Source organism: Salvelinus sp. IW2-2015, linkage group LG22 (assembly GCF_002910315.2).
Source record: "Salvelinus sp. IW2-2015 linkage group LG22, ASM291031v2, whole genome shotgun sequence".
NCBI classification, from domain to species: domain Eukaryota; kingdom Metazoa; phylum Chordata; class Actinopteri; order Salmoniformes; family Salmonidae; genus Salvelinus; species Salvelinus sp. IW2-2015.
This window is the reverse complement of record NC_036862.1, coordinates 4,133,662-4,145,702: the sequence shown is the minus strand read 5'-3', so window position 1 is coordinate 4,145,702 and position 12,041 is coordinate 4,133,662. Positions and strand designations below refer to the sequence as shown.

At 42.2% G+C, this 12,041-nt stretch overlaps 1 protein-coding gene across 4 annotated transcripts; it reads left to right on the top strand.

Annotated features, from left to right (window-relative positions):
- Positions 1-825: 825 nt before the first annotated feature.
- On the top strand, positions 826-11,492 carry scn3b (sodium channel, voltage-gated, type III, beta). Of its 4 annotated transcripts, none has more exons than XM_023967181.2 (7): positions 826-1,097; positions 1,541-1,636; positions 4,496-4,659; positions 4,924-5,149; positions 7,695-7,833; positions 9,629-9,724; positions 10,349-11,492. In XM_023967181.2, the coding sequence occupies exons 2-6, from the start codon at positions 1,582-1,584 to the stop codon at positions 9,690-9,692; spliced, it is 648 nt and encodes a 215-aa protein (XP_023822949.1). In that variant the 5' UTR covers positions 826-1,097; positions 1,541-1,581; the 3' UTR covers positions 9,693-9,724; positions 10,349-11,492. The 4 variants fall into 4 exon arrangements, with proteins under 4 accessions (XP_023822949.1, XP_023822947.1, XP_023822946.1 ...); XM_023967179.2 differs by having other exon boundaries at positions 826-1,101; positions 9,629-9,694; XM_023967178.2 differs by having other exon boundaries at positions 826-1,101.
- Positions 11,493-12,041: the final 549 nt, after the last annotated feature.

The window sequence follows — 12,041 nt, the reverse complement described above, 5'->3', positions numbered from 1 at the left end:
CCCAACCTCATTCCAATTGAGATGGTTTGGGATGAGTTGAACCACATAGTGAAGAAAAATCAGGCAACAAGTGCTCAGCATATGTGGGAACTCCTTCAAGAATGTTGGAAGCTGGTTGAGAGAATGCCAAAAATGTGCAAAGCTGTCATCAAGGCAAAGGGTGGCTACTTTGAAGAATCTAAAACTTAAAGCATATTTTTATTTGTTTAACACATTTGGTTACTAAATGATTTCATATGTGTTATTTCATAGTTTTATTCTACAATGTAGAACAAACTCAAAATAAAGAAAAACCCTTCAATGAGTAGGTGTCCAAACCTTGACTGTTACTGTATATACATTTGAAGATAATTGTAATAGCCTGCAAGTATAATTGATTAGAGTGCACAATTTAAGGCTACTAATGTTTCATGGAAATAGCCATTTTGAAAGGTGTTATTTATTTAGAGTGAAAGGTCAAATGGTTAAAAATAGGAAAGCAAATAGTTTAATGGTAGGAGTTCAGGCAGGCCTTTGCACTTCAGCAAACAAAGGAAAAGGAGGGGTGCTCAACAACCATAACATAAAATCACGAGAATGGCTTACCATGAAAAACTTCCAAAAGGACTAATTTGCGGTAAAAAGGAATTGGAGCACTAGTCCTTTCGGAATTAGACCTTTTGGAAGTTTTTCTTGGTAAACCATTCTCATAGTTTAATGGTCGACTCTACTTGTTGTTGTCTATGTGCGTGTGAACAAGAAGAGCCTACTGTAAATGGGGACTTTTACGCATGCGCATCAAGGACAATATTATCGGAGCGCTAAGTGGTCGCTTATTGTGAAAAACAAAGGCAGTGGACAGCGGAAGAAGAAACGTCATTTTCCGTTTGCTCCTCCTTTTATGAAGATTCTGACAAAGGAGTAGCCTTTTTTCATCAAACCAATTTATTATTCGCTTTTCAAATTCAACTTTTTACAATCCATTGTCATTGTATGATTGAGGATTTCTAGACGCTCACCCAGATCTAGAAAGTGGCCTAACCGGAGTATAGAATCTACAGGTCTCTTCTGGGTTTTATTCATGCCGGAACTGCGAGGAATATCGAGTGAATGACTGAGTGTGTGAGTTATTTTATTTTCTCACCACAAAGTTACTACTACTGGAAAATGTGGGAGTAGTTTACAATAAGATAAATGATGAATCTTAGGCAACATGCCAGTCAATTATACTATTTAATTCATGTTGTCTTCAGACACTGGCAAATAACCAACCGTTGCCTTTTGTGGAAGCTGTTCGACATTAAAACTTTACGGAAAATTGATAGACCAGCATATAGCATAAAGCGATATTTTTCTCACACTTTGTGAAATCTCTACAGAGAATATGTTATAATTATCGACGACTGATCTCCTGGGTGCGCTGTCCATTGTCCTGAAATGACGCTCCTCAAATAGCCTAATCAAACTAGGGCAATCTGCCACCACGCCATAGAAATACTGTAGATGAAATATGAGATTATTCGAAGTTTAAAGTGTGTTTTCTTTCTTTGATTGTGAACAGGGAGAGAGTGCCCAAGACAGCTATCCCAGAGAACACCGAATATGAGAACTCGAATCAGTGTTATATTGCATTCTCTTTTACTTTTGGTTTTAGTAGGTAAGTGTTTGCACATACATTATGTATTTGTTTCTAATGATTGAAAATCACACTTATCTTATACTTGCGATGCGACGGTTATTGACATAAATTGGCACAATTTGGCACAATCTAAGCATTTATTTTCCGTCATCATTTCGTGACTTTTTGGGGGGGGGGGGGGGGGGGGGGGGGGGGGGGGGGGGGGGGGGGGGGGGGAGGGGGGGGGGGTGGGGGGGGGGGGGGGGGGGGGGGGAGGGGGGGGGGGGGGGGGGGGGGGGGGGGGGGCGGGGGGGGGGGGGGGGGGGGGGGGGGGGGGGTTCAACTGACCACTTTGAGAGGTCTGACAAAGGCTAGCGTGGCATGATTTGACAGGGTCAAGTGATATACAAAGCCTATAGTAACATTCACTTGTCTTTTGTATAAAGTAAAATGAAGGTGTAAACATATTATTGTCACATGTAGAAGCCTACAGACAGGACATGATTTTGGTAATCACTCTCTAAAGTAAAATAAAATGCAATTTGGCAACATTTTTATATAACATATTCTAAATGCATTACATGACCAAAGTATGTGGACACCTGCTTGTCGAACATCTCATTCCAAAATTATGGGCATTAATATGGAGTTGGTCCCCCTTTTGCTGCAATAATAGCCTCCACTCTTCTGGGAAGGCTTTCCACTATGTTGGAACATTTCCGCGGGGACTTGCTTCCATTCAGCCACAAGAGCATTAGTGAAGTTGGGCACTGATGTTGGGCGATTAGGCCTGGCTCGCAGTCGGCGTTCCAATTCATTCCATAGGTGTTTGATGAGGTTGAGGTCAAGTCTCTGTGCAGGCCAGTCAAGTTTTTCCACACCAATCTCTACAAAATATTTCTGTATGGACTTCCCTTTGTGGACGGGAGCATTGTCATGCTGAAACAGGAAAGGGTAATACCCAAACTGTTACCACAAAGTATGCTGTAGGTTTAAGATTTTCCTTCGGTGGCACTAAGATGCCAAGCCCAAACCATGAAAAACAGCCCCAGACCGTTATTCCTCATCCACCAAACTTTACAGTTGGCACTATGCATTGGGGCAGGTAGTGTTCTCCTGGCATCTGCTAAACCTGGCATCTGCTATTTCATGAAGCTTCCGATGAACAGTTCTTGTGCTGACGTTGCTTTCAGAGGCAGTTTGAAACTAGGTAGTGAGTGTTGCAACCGAGGAAAGACAAGTTTTACGTGCTTCAGCACTCTGCGGTCCCGTTCTGTGAGCTTGTGTTGTCTACCGCTTTGCGGCTGAGCCGTTGTTGCTCCTAGATGTTTCCATTGCTCCTAGCCGTTGTTGCTCCTAGATGTTTCCATTTCACATTAACGGCACTTACAGTTGCCCGGGGCAGCTCTAGCAGGGCAGAAATATGACGAACTGACTTGTTGGAAAGGTGGCATTCTATGTAAACAAGGCCATTCTAGTGCCAATGTTTGTCTATGGAGATTGCATGGCGGTGTGCTCGATTTTATACACCTGTCAGCAACGGGTATGGCTGATCCACTAAGGGTTCCACTTTTGTATATATACAGTGGTGTATTATTCCAGCATTTAAAAACATGAACAAACTAATAGAGGGACTTAAATAGAGATCATACAGTAGATCCTCTTCTCACTTCTCAGTGAGTTAAAGCCTCAGATGAGGTCTGTCTGTGCTTCCCTTCAGAAATAAGAAATACATGAATTCATACGTAACATTAGGCTACTGACACTTTTTGTATCATTTAGAGTAGGTTTCTACTTGGTCCTCTTTCCCAGTACTTTTCTGTGTCACTTTCACTACTGTGACTGTCCCGGTTTCCATGTGCCTGCATGTATGACCCTTCAGAATGAGCTGGAGTTGTGACCGATGTTGACAGACAGCCTGGGGCTCTGGGTTACATAATACTAACCCTGTGTTTCATCAGTCAGTCACACAAAGACTCCATGCAGAAAACCACATAATTTCATCCCTCAATCAATATAGCAGCCTGGCTGGGTTTGACTGGGTTTACCTGTGTCCCAAATGGCACCCTATTCCCTATATAGTGCACTACTTTTGACCCGGGCCCCGGTCCAAAAGTAGTGCACTATATATGAAATATGGTGCTGTTTGGGATTCAGCCCTTGTGTAGTGGGGTGGATGATGTAACGCTCGCTGCATGTGTCCACAGTTGTCAGTCTAGTGTGACATTTATTTTGGTCCAGGGTGTGAGGGTGCATTATGTGGTGAGTGAGTTGTGATTTGAGAGCAGTGGTGTTTATGGTACTGCATTATGCCAGTCTGACTGGCACAACAGGGAGCTCATCCAAGGCTGGCAGAAAATGAGTTCACAGGGTTATCAGATAGAACACCACTCTCAGACCAACAGACCACGGGGGGATGGGCGGAGGGTGTGATTGAATAGAATCATCCGTTTGTGTTTCTGTTGTCTTCTATTCCCGCCAGCTCTCACACGTAGGTTGACGTTTAATGTCATGAGTCTTGTCTTGGAGGTAGAACTGAATGATTTCCCCTTAGGCCAGCTGCAAAGTCAAAAGGTATAATGTAAAAATTCATTAAAAATGTTTTTGCTTTTCGGTGTTACTTTAAGGTTAGGGTTAAGCATTAAGTTTAGCAGTGTTGTTAAGGTCAGGGTTAAGGTTAGGGTTGGGTTTAAAATCGGATTGTATGACTTTGTGGCTGTGCCAACTAGTGACCACTCTGCAGAGATGCCCCCAGAACAATATTCATGACAAAAAACACTAACCTGCCTCTCTCACACAAAAACACACACACACGATTATGTATCTCTGGGTGATGTGTACTGTACATGCTACAGTGTGGTGCTGGTGTGATGCCGCTCTGTTTGTTACGATCTCCAGTGCAGGTGAGCAGGCCAGTATGTGTGGACGTGCCCTCGGAAACAGAGGCAGTCGTTGGGAACCCAATGAAACTGACCTGCATCTCCTGTATGAAGAGAGAGGAGGTCAGCGCGGAGACACGCGTTGACTGGTACTACATCCCACCTGACGAAGAACCCGTCCCTGTAGGTCTCCTCCATCTAACATACATTCGCACAAACACCAACTTCTTCAATTTCATGACAATTATTTCACCTGATGATAGGACCAGCCATTTTTCCTGACCATGTGACCTGACCGGGAATGATTGCCCATAACTAGGGCATGGAGGTTTTTCCTGGTCAGGCTGTATGGTCTACAAGTACTTTGAACTGTGAGGCAAAGTTAGCTATCAACGATTACTGTGTGTGTGTGTGTGCGTGCCTGCATGCCTGCTATGTCGCCCTCAGATCTACCTGTTTGATGGGCACCCCAGGGAGCTGGAGGGGCCTTGGCGTGGTCGCCTGGTGTGGAATGGAAGTAAAGACCTGCAGGAACTCTCCATCAGTATCCTCAACGTCACAATGAACGACACGGGCACCTACAATTGTAAGGTGTTCCGACAGTTTGAGTTTGACTCCTACTCGCACTCGGTTACCAAAACCCTGGTGATCAACCTGGTGGTCAGAGAGGAAGGTAAGAGCACTTCCTGTTACTTCCTATTTTGTAATTGTACTTCCCGTGCTTTCAAGCTCCTTGCTGGAGGCTTAACCATCTGTGGTTTGCGATGTGTGATTTGCATATTTGCACGTGCTTCTCCTTGGTTGTTGCCATGTGTTTTGACAAAACTTAAAAGTAAAATGTATTATTTTTCTCCGGCGCTATTGGGTATGTTAATCGTATTTACAATTTGCATAAAACAACATTCATCATTTTATTGTATGAGTAATTGTGTGTTTTTGTTCTGTTTTTATTATTATCAAAGCTCAATTGAAGCCCTCGTATAGTAAGGGAGTTTTTTTTCTACTTTACTATCTATTATAAGGGGTAATGTACATCATTTGGTTTCTATTTACTGGACGGTTCCTGGATGTTCACCGTGCTCAAACATACTATTTAATAGATATAGTTGTATATAATTATTCCTACAATTCACTTTACAATACCTCTCCTCTCTCTGTCTACTTATTATGAACTGCTGGGGTTCATATAGACCGACTTAGTTGTGTCTTAAGTGGCTGGCTCATATCTGCATACATCTACATTTGATAATAGTCATTACCAACTGTATTTTAGTTTGCCCTTGTGTACTTTACATCAAACATACAACTTTTCTTTTGCATCTCATACCATAACCATGTCCAATTGGAAAAAAGCCGTGGACCAGCGAGCAATGTTTCATTCCAATATAAGAAGGGATTACGATAAGTATATCTTTCTGCAGCGATTTGGAAGTTTCACACAGGAAATGCCGTGCCTCAAGCTTCTTGGGAGTTTGGCCACCAATTCATTGACCCGGTGGTTCTCAACAGATCCAACTCTCACATGTAAGAGGAAGAATGACTTATTTAAATATAAAGAACGTCTTTCCGCTTATAAACTGTTTTAAAAAAACAACAACGTATAAATCTAACCTGCTCTATTAATGTGATAATAGTGTACCAATATCTTGTAGTGTAGTGGACTTCCTTATTGGCACAGTCACTTTTTATCTTCAGTCACAACATCTGAAACGGACAACGACTCAACAAGGACATTGAGGACGGCGATTATCATTCATGTTTTTGATGATTTATTCCTCTATGTGTTGTAGCAAGACGTTTTGATGGTTTACACTTTTATGTTACAAATATGAAGCCTAAACGCTCCAGTTTAATGCTGGCAGTAGTACTGGGAGGACAACGGGGCCAATTAAATGCATCGTTCATTTAAGACCGCGTTGTATGTAAGAAAACTAGGGGAAGAGATAGCATGATCGTTGGATCGTTTGTAGTGGGTTTGCAGTGTTGCAAGACAGTATGGCCGTTTTTTTAACTTGGGGGGAACCTGACCAATCAATATGGGCTACATACAATGTCTAATGGGTTTTTTGCATAGAGCTACACTAACTATCTCGTTAGCTGGCAATAAATTGCCTGGGCAACGGTGGTAGAGAATGTACGATGCATGCAGGAAAACACTAAAGCATCACGAGAGGACTTGTTGGTTATTCTCAATAAGGTTACCTGAAACACTATACTGTATACTTTACACATTTGATAATACTAGCAGTAATTGGATCTTACCATTTTTATCATTGGACCATTATCTAATCAAATGTGTATTCTCAATATGTACCAAAAAAACTCATATGTACAGACAAAGCATGCTTAACTGCCTCCTATACGGGATGAGATTGACTTCATCTGGCTAACAGAACAAGCTGTACTGTCCACCTATAGGACTGTTTTGTAGTTTTGATTATGAGTGAATGGATGAATCTGAAATAGATTGCTACATACTGAAGTCGTTTCAATTAGAATTGTCATTTCATTGCTAGTGGCGACAGGGCAGTTCTTTATTATGGCTGATATGCTGGGTCTGTTCACTGGCCCATTCAAACAAATTGGCCTACCCAGTTATCTTATTGACGAATAGCTATCTTTACTACTCTATGCCTTAATTCACAAATGACATACTTGTAGAACAGTCTGTGCAAGATTTACAGTAAGACCCTATCCAACCACTGCAGTTGAAATACATTGTCTATTTTTGTTGTCTTGCAGTGTTCTATCCAATCAGATGCGGTGTGGGTTGTGTCATAGAGATGGAAAGAGAGCACACCTATCTTTGCGAATCATCACTTCTGTGACAGCATGGGCAGAACCACTGAGGGCTATATCAATTTCAAAGTAGTCAGTGTCTCCTTCTATGAGTTTATTGGTGGTTTGTAATCAAACTTAAAAGGCGTATACCTCCAGCTACTGTGTTAGAGTGTGTATAGTCTGAACGGGCATAAAGCTAAAGTTAATGATTTAATTGCCACCTGTGGTGCTTGAATCTTTGCTCAGGAGTATTTGGCTGATCCCTTCTGCTGACTTGAATGGAATGCCGTTACCCTTCCTTAACCCATAGGTAGTCCCGCCCAGTTGACTACTTTAAAATGGTGAAAGCCTTTGATGGCGCTGCCAATGCTAATACAGACTTTGTAGCAAGTGTGCCCTATATCCATCTCTATGGGTTGTGTGTGTCTATCTGGCAGCCAGTGACGACACCACTGCCCTGTACTCAGAGATCATGATGTACGTCCTGCTGGTCTTCCTCACCTGCTGGCTCCTGGTGGAGATGGTATATTGCTACAGGAAGATCTCCAAGTCGGACGAGCAGGCCCAGGACACCGCGTGAGTAGCTCTTAGCCATGCATCTTCTAGCTTCTTATCTCATAGGCTTGTCTTGTACCTTGTAGCTTTGTATCTCTTAGCGTTAGATCTCATAGCCTCGTATCTTGTAATCGGGTCTTGTAACTCGTAGCGTTGTAACTCGTAGCCTCGTATCTTGTAGCCGTATGTCTCGTAGCCTCGTGTATCATAGCCTCGTGTCCATACTGTATGGACTAAGGCCGACTCTAGTCTTCTATCGTTGCTTTGCACCATGTATCTAAATGTATGCTGTAGGGCAATGATAGACGACTAGAGTTGGCATCAGCACATACAGTATGGATACGATGCTAAGTATCTCGTACTATATGTGGAGTTTGGGCCTTACCCACTGTAAGCATTACTGACAATGTGGCGTAACATTAGCCCTGCTGATTTTATGAGCCCTTCAATAAATTGGGGTTAGTGAATAGTTTACATTTACTCTTAGGCCATGCAGTATTCAATGTATAGGTTGTGCGGTCTGTGAAAGAGTGTAATGGAGGTGTAATGGTCTGAGGGCTCCTGCGGTCAGTAGTCGGTCAATAGTAGTCGGTCAGCTGTTTCAGTACTGTAAGTCGTCTTTCTGCTGAGGTCCCTGGATTGTTTGGAGCTCTCTGCTGACTCCTGTTCCGCCATTTTCAAACAGACAATTTAGTGCTCTGTGGATTTGCAGCCAGATCCGAAATTGACTTGTTCTGTGGCCAAGGCTTAAATATATTCCCGTGGTGTCAGCTCTCAGTGATTGGTGATGGTGCTGGGCGGTAGATGGAAGTCGATACAGTGGATTGTGGCCATCAGATTTCGACCGTACTATACGATATTGGGTAATATACAGTGCATGTTTGAATCCAATTACACTATTTCCTGTACCTTACACTAAAAGTACCAATAGTGCAAGATAGATGTACACAGAACTTACTTGGGAAATTGAGAGAATGCCTGAAGGAATCGATTGAGAAATGAGTTAAAATAATGCACTTCTGTAAAGATGAAGAGAGTATGCTGCTATATTACATGGGTCGTGTCAGTTGTTTCACAAATAGACAACACTTTGCACTTTGCACTCAGTCTAGAGGCAACGCCTAATGACCCCAATGCCCAGGAATATCACATTAAGTTTAACCACCGGCGGTGGTGTGTTGCGAGGTGTGACCTCCATCCGTTCTAGTGCCAACAGGACTTAGGGCTGATAGGGCTCTGGTCAAAAATGGTGCACTATATAGGGAGTAGGGTGCCATTTGGGACGCAGCCATTGGTATTGAGCTGTTTGAGCAGATAAGCTACATTAGAGGCACACTGATGGCAGCCAGCCATAATATGTGACTGGCTGTTCAACAGTACAGGATAAAGCAACCATTTAAAATGATCTGTAGTATACATTTAGTGATCCTAAATCACATCAATCATGGCCTGTTGGCTAGGAGGCAGGATTTCCTACTGTTTTCCCACTTTCATTTGACACAGTCCTCTTACTTGGATACATTTTCCGCATAGAATAAGGGCTAAGAAATAGGCTAACTCATGGGTTGTGGGAATCGTGACGTTGAAAGAAATCGCCGTCACAGTTTCTAAGTCGGTATCCAGGCTTATGTTCGATTTTGCTGTTGGCACGTTGTCATGAATCAACTGGAACTTTCCCAGCGCTAATGTATCCCAATTGTCTTGTTTTTGCATTGACAGAGTTCAATAAGAAAGGCCCAATGAAATGTACACAGTATTGTGCTCCATGGATGCACCACAGGGTCTCAGATATGCCTCTCTTTCCACCCATCTACAGGACAAACTACCTAGCCATTCCGTCAGAAAATAAAGACAACCTGAGTGTTCCAGTTACAGAATAAAAGTGATTACTTTTATGTCTCACAACAATACGGTATTTTGAATGTGGCTCTCAACCTGATTTCGATAAGAAAATCACTCTCCCCTTCAAACTCGTTGTATGTAACTAACCATTTTCTTCCACAAGACATGACTCCCTCACATCATAGTAATAACGTTCCCTTCGTCAACCACTCATCTCTCTGCTTCATCCTAATTTACCATCAGCTCTTTCTCACTCGTAGTACTAGTACTAATGTAAAAAGTCTACCTAATAGTGAAATGAATGAGGTGAAAGCAATAGTTTTATATAAGAAATCTACACTCCACATGGGATTCTGTGGTACTTGATTTAAGTGTCGTTTTCAAAGGGAGAGTAGCCCGATCGCAACAGCGAAAGAAATGAGGCCTTTGAACACTGAACATACCACCTGCTGTGTTCTCAGAAAAGTGGACAAAGACAATTTTTCTTCTTATTGCTATGGGGCTGTGTGAGGCTCAGTACATGTTTTCAGAGTGTTACTTTCTGTTTTTTGAAATGGAAGAAAGTTTGTCGCAAGTTATTGTGTTACATTTCTGAATCTGCGTTAGAATTTGTTTTGTTGTTGTACCTAACTAGCTTGGAAATGTGTGCATTTTTTCAACACAATCAAGCAACTTGGTCTGTCCTCTGTTTCAGGTACTGACCAACTGTGCACCAAGCAGTGCGCCAAGCAATTCACGGTCACCTGACGATACAGACTGACGTCCTCGAAGGGAACATTCAGTGAAGATGTCACAACACCTCTCAGCAACTTTGTCTTGGTCTTGTGGTGTGAGCTAGCTCAAATGCTCAAGTATACTCTCTTTTCTTATTTCACTCTGTACCACTCTGTGGCAGACAGCAGTGATTTGATGAGTAATAAGTTGTTTATGCTATTTGAATGTCACCCACAGAAAGAAAACAGAACCTACTGTTGCGGAGGACCAAGGAATCACTTCAAAGTAAATTACTCACACTTTTAAACGCGTGAAATGCTGTTCAATTGCTAATAATTATGCTGCACTGCACATAATTGGGTGCCCATAAAAACTTCTGGTATATAATTTCTACTTCATTTTAATTCTGCTGATAGAATATGACGAGATTATGGGTCAAGGTTTTTCTCTTATACGACCGGTGTCTCGTTATCTTTTTACAAAAATTGGAGTGCATATCTTTTCAAGTTTACCTCACTTAAGTTGTTTGGTGAAAGAAAATATTCCATGCACAGTATGACTGTGGTTTATGGTGTGAACACAGAGTCCTCTCGCTGGTTCTTATTGTGACTCACTATGTCCGAAGATCCTCTTTCAGTTCAATTCTCTTCCACAGAAAGAGCCTGGTATGAGGCGGGTGTTGTGTATTCGGATCTTAGAGAGTGACTCGGCTCTTTTACAAAAGACGAAGAAAAAAAGTTGCCACATAGTAATTGGTCCCGGAGTTTCCTCCATCTTTTTCTCACACCATCAATATGGCATTTTTTTTTTTTACCTCAGCTTTTTGTAAGCTATAAAGTTGATTCAATGGCATCTTAAGACGTTCAAAACAATGATGCTGCAGAATACAACTACTGTACGCCCCAATAGCCAAAAACTCGGTGATGCTAAACCATATGGTGGTTGATGAGGTTGTTTTTTCATCTACAGTAGCACTGTTATTGAGACTCAAACGTGTGCCTACTTCTATAGTTACAATTAGTGTATACACTGTATTGTGTACTATCATACTATATATGTCACTGTATATCTTATACACTGTATCTCTGTATTGAGCTATTAAAGGACAATGCATTCCAAATGTATCCTAACCCTTCTCTATACTTATCTAATGTGTAAAGTCTTTCTACATTGATCTTGAAAATCAATAGAATTACACAGTCGACACAGAGACGAGACAAGCAGATCGCGTTTCGTTGAAATGCTAAAAAGGAAATCGACACTTCGATAAGATTCGTGCAAAGCTGTCTGTCAGCCTCCTCACTGATTGTCCGACGAATAACAGAGGAAGGCACATATCTAAAAAAGATAACAGATTTGTTATTGCCTGAATAGCGAATACCACAGGGATAAGGAGCATCATCCCATTTGCAATAAATGCATTGTGACCAGTCCACCCACAAGGTTTTGATGACATGTCTTGACTGGGGACTGGAGGTGGTGACGGACTGGGGGTGGTGACGGACTGGGGGTGGTGGCACCAAGCTGATTGAGACTGAGGAGGTAGAGTGTGAATGAATTAGGCCAAGTCTAGGCAGGTTTAGCCATCCATCTATACCATCCATCCGTCTGTACCATACATCCATCTGTACCATCCATCCATCCACCTTCACAGTGCACAGCTGGTGTAAAGC

Excerpts from the sequence above, each read along its gene's own strand:
- scn3b (XM_023967181.2), top strand. The coding sequence starts at position 1,582 with ATGAGAACTCGAATCAGTGTTATATTGCATTCTCTTTTACTTTTGGTT. Across the intron at positions 4,660-4,923 it reads CTGACGAAGAACCCGTCCCT|ATCTACCTGTTTGATGGGCA; the intron begins GTAGGTCTCCTC and ends TGTCGCCCTCAG. Across the intron at positions 7,834-9,628 it reads GAGCAGGCCCAGGACACCGC|GACAAACTACCTAGCCATTC; the intron begins GTGAGTAGCTCT and ends ACCCATCTACAG.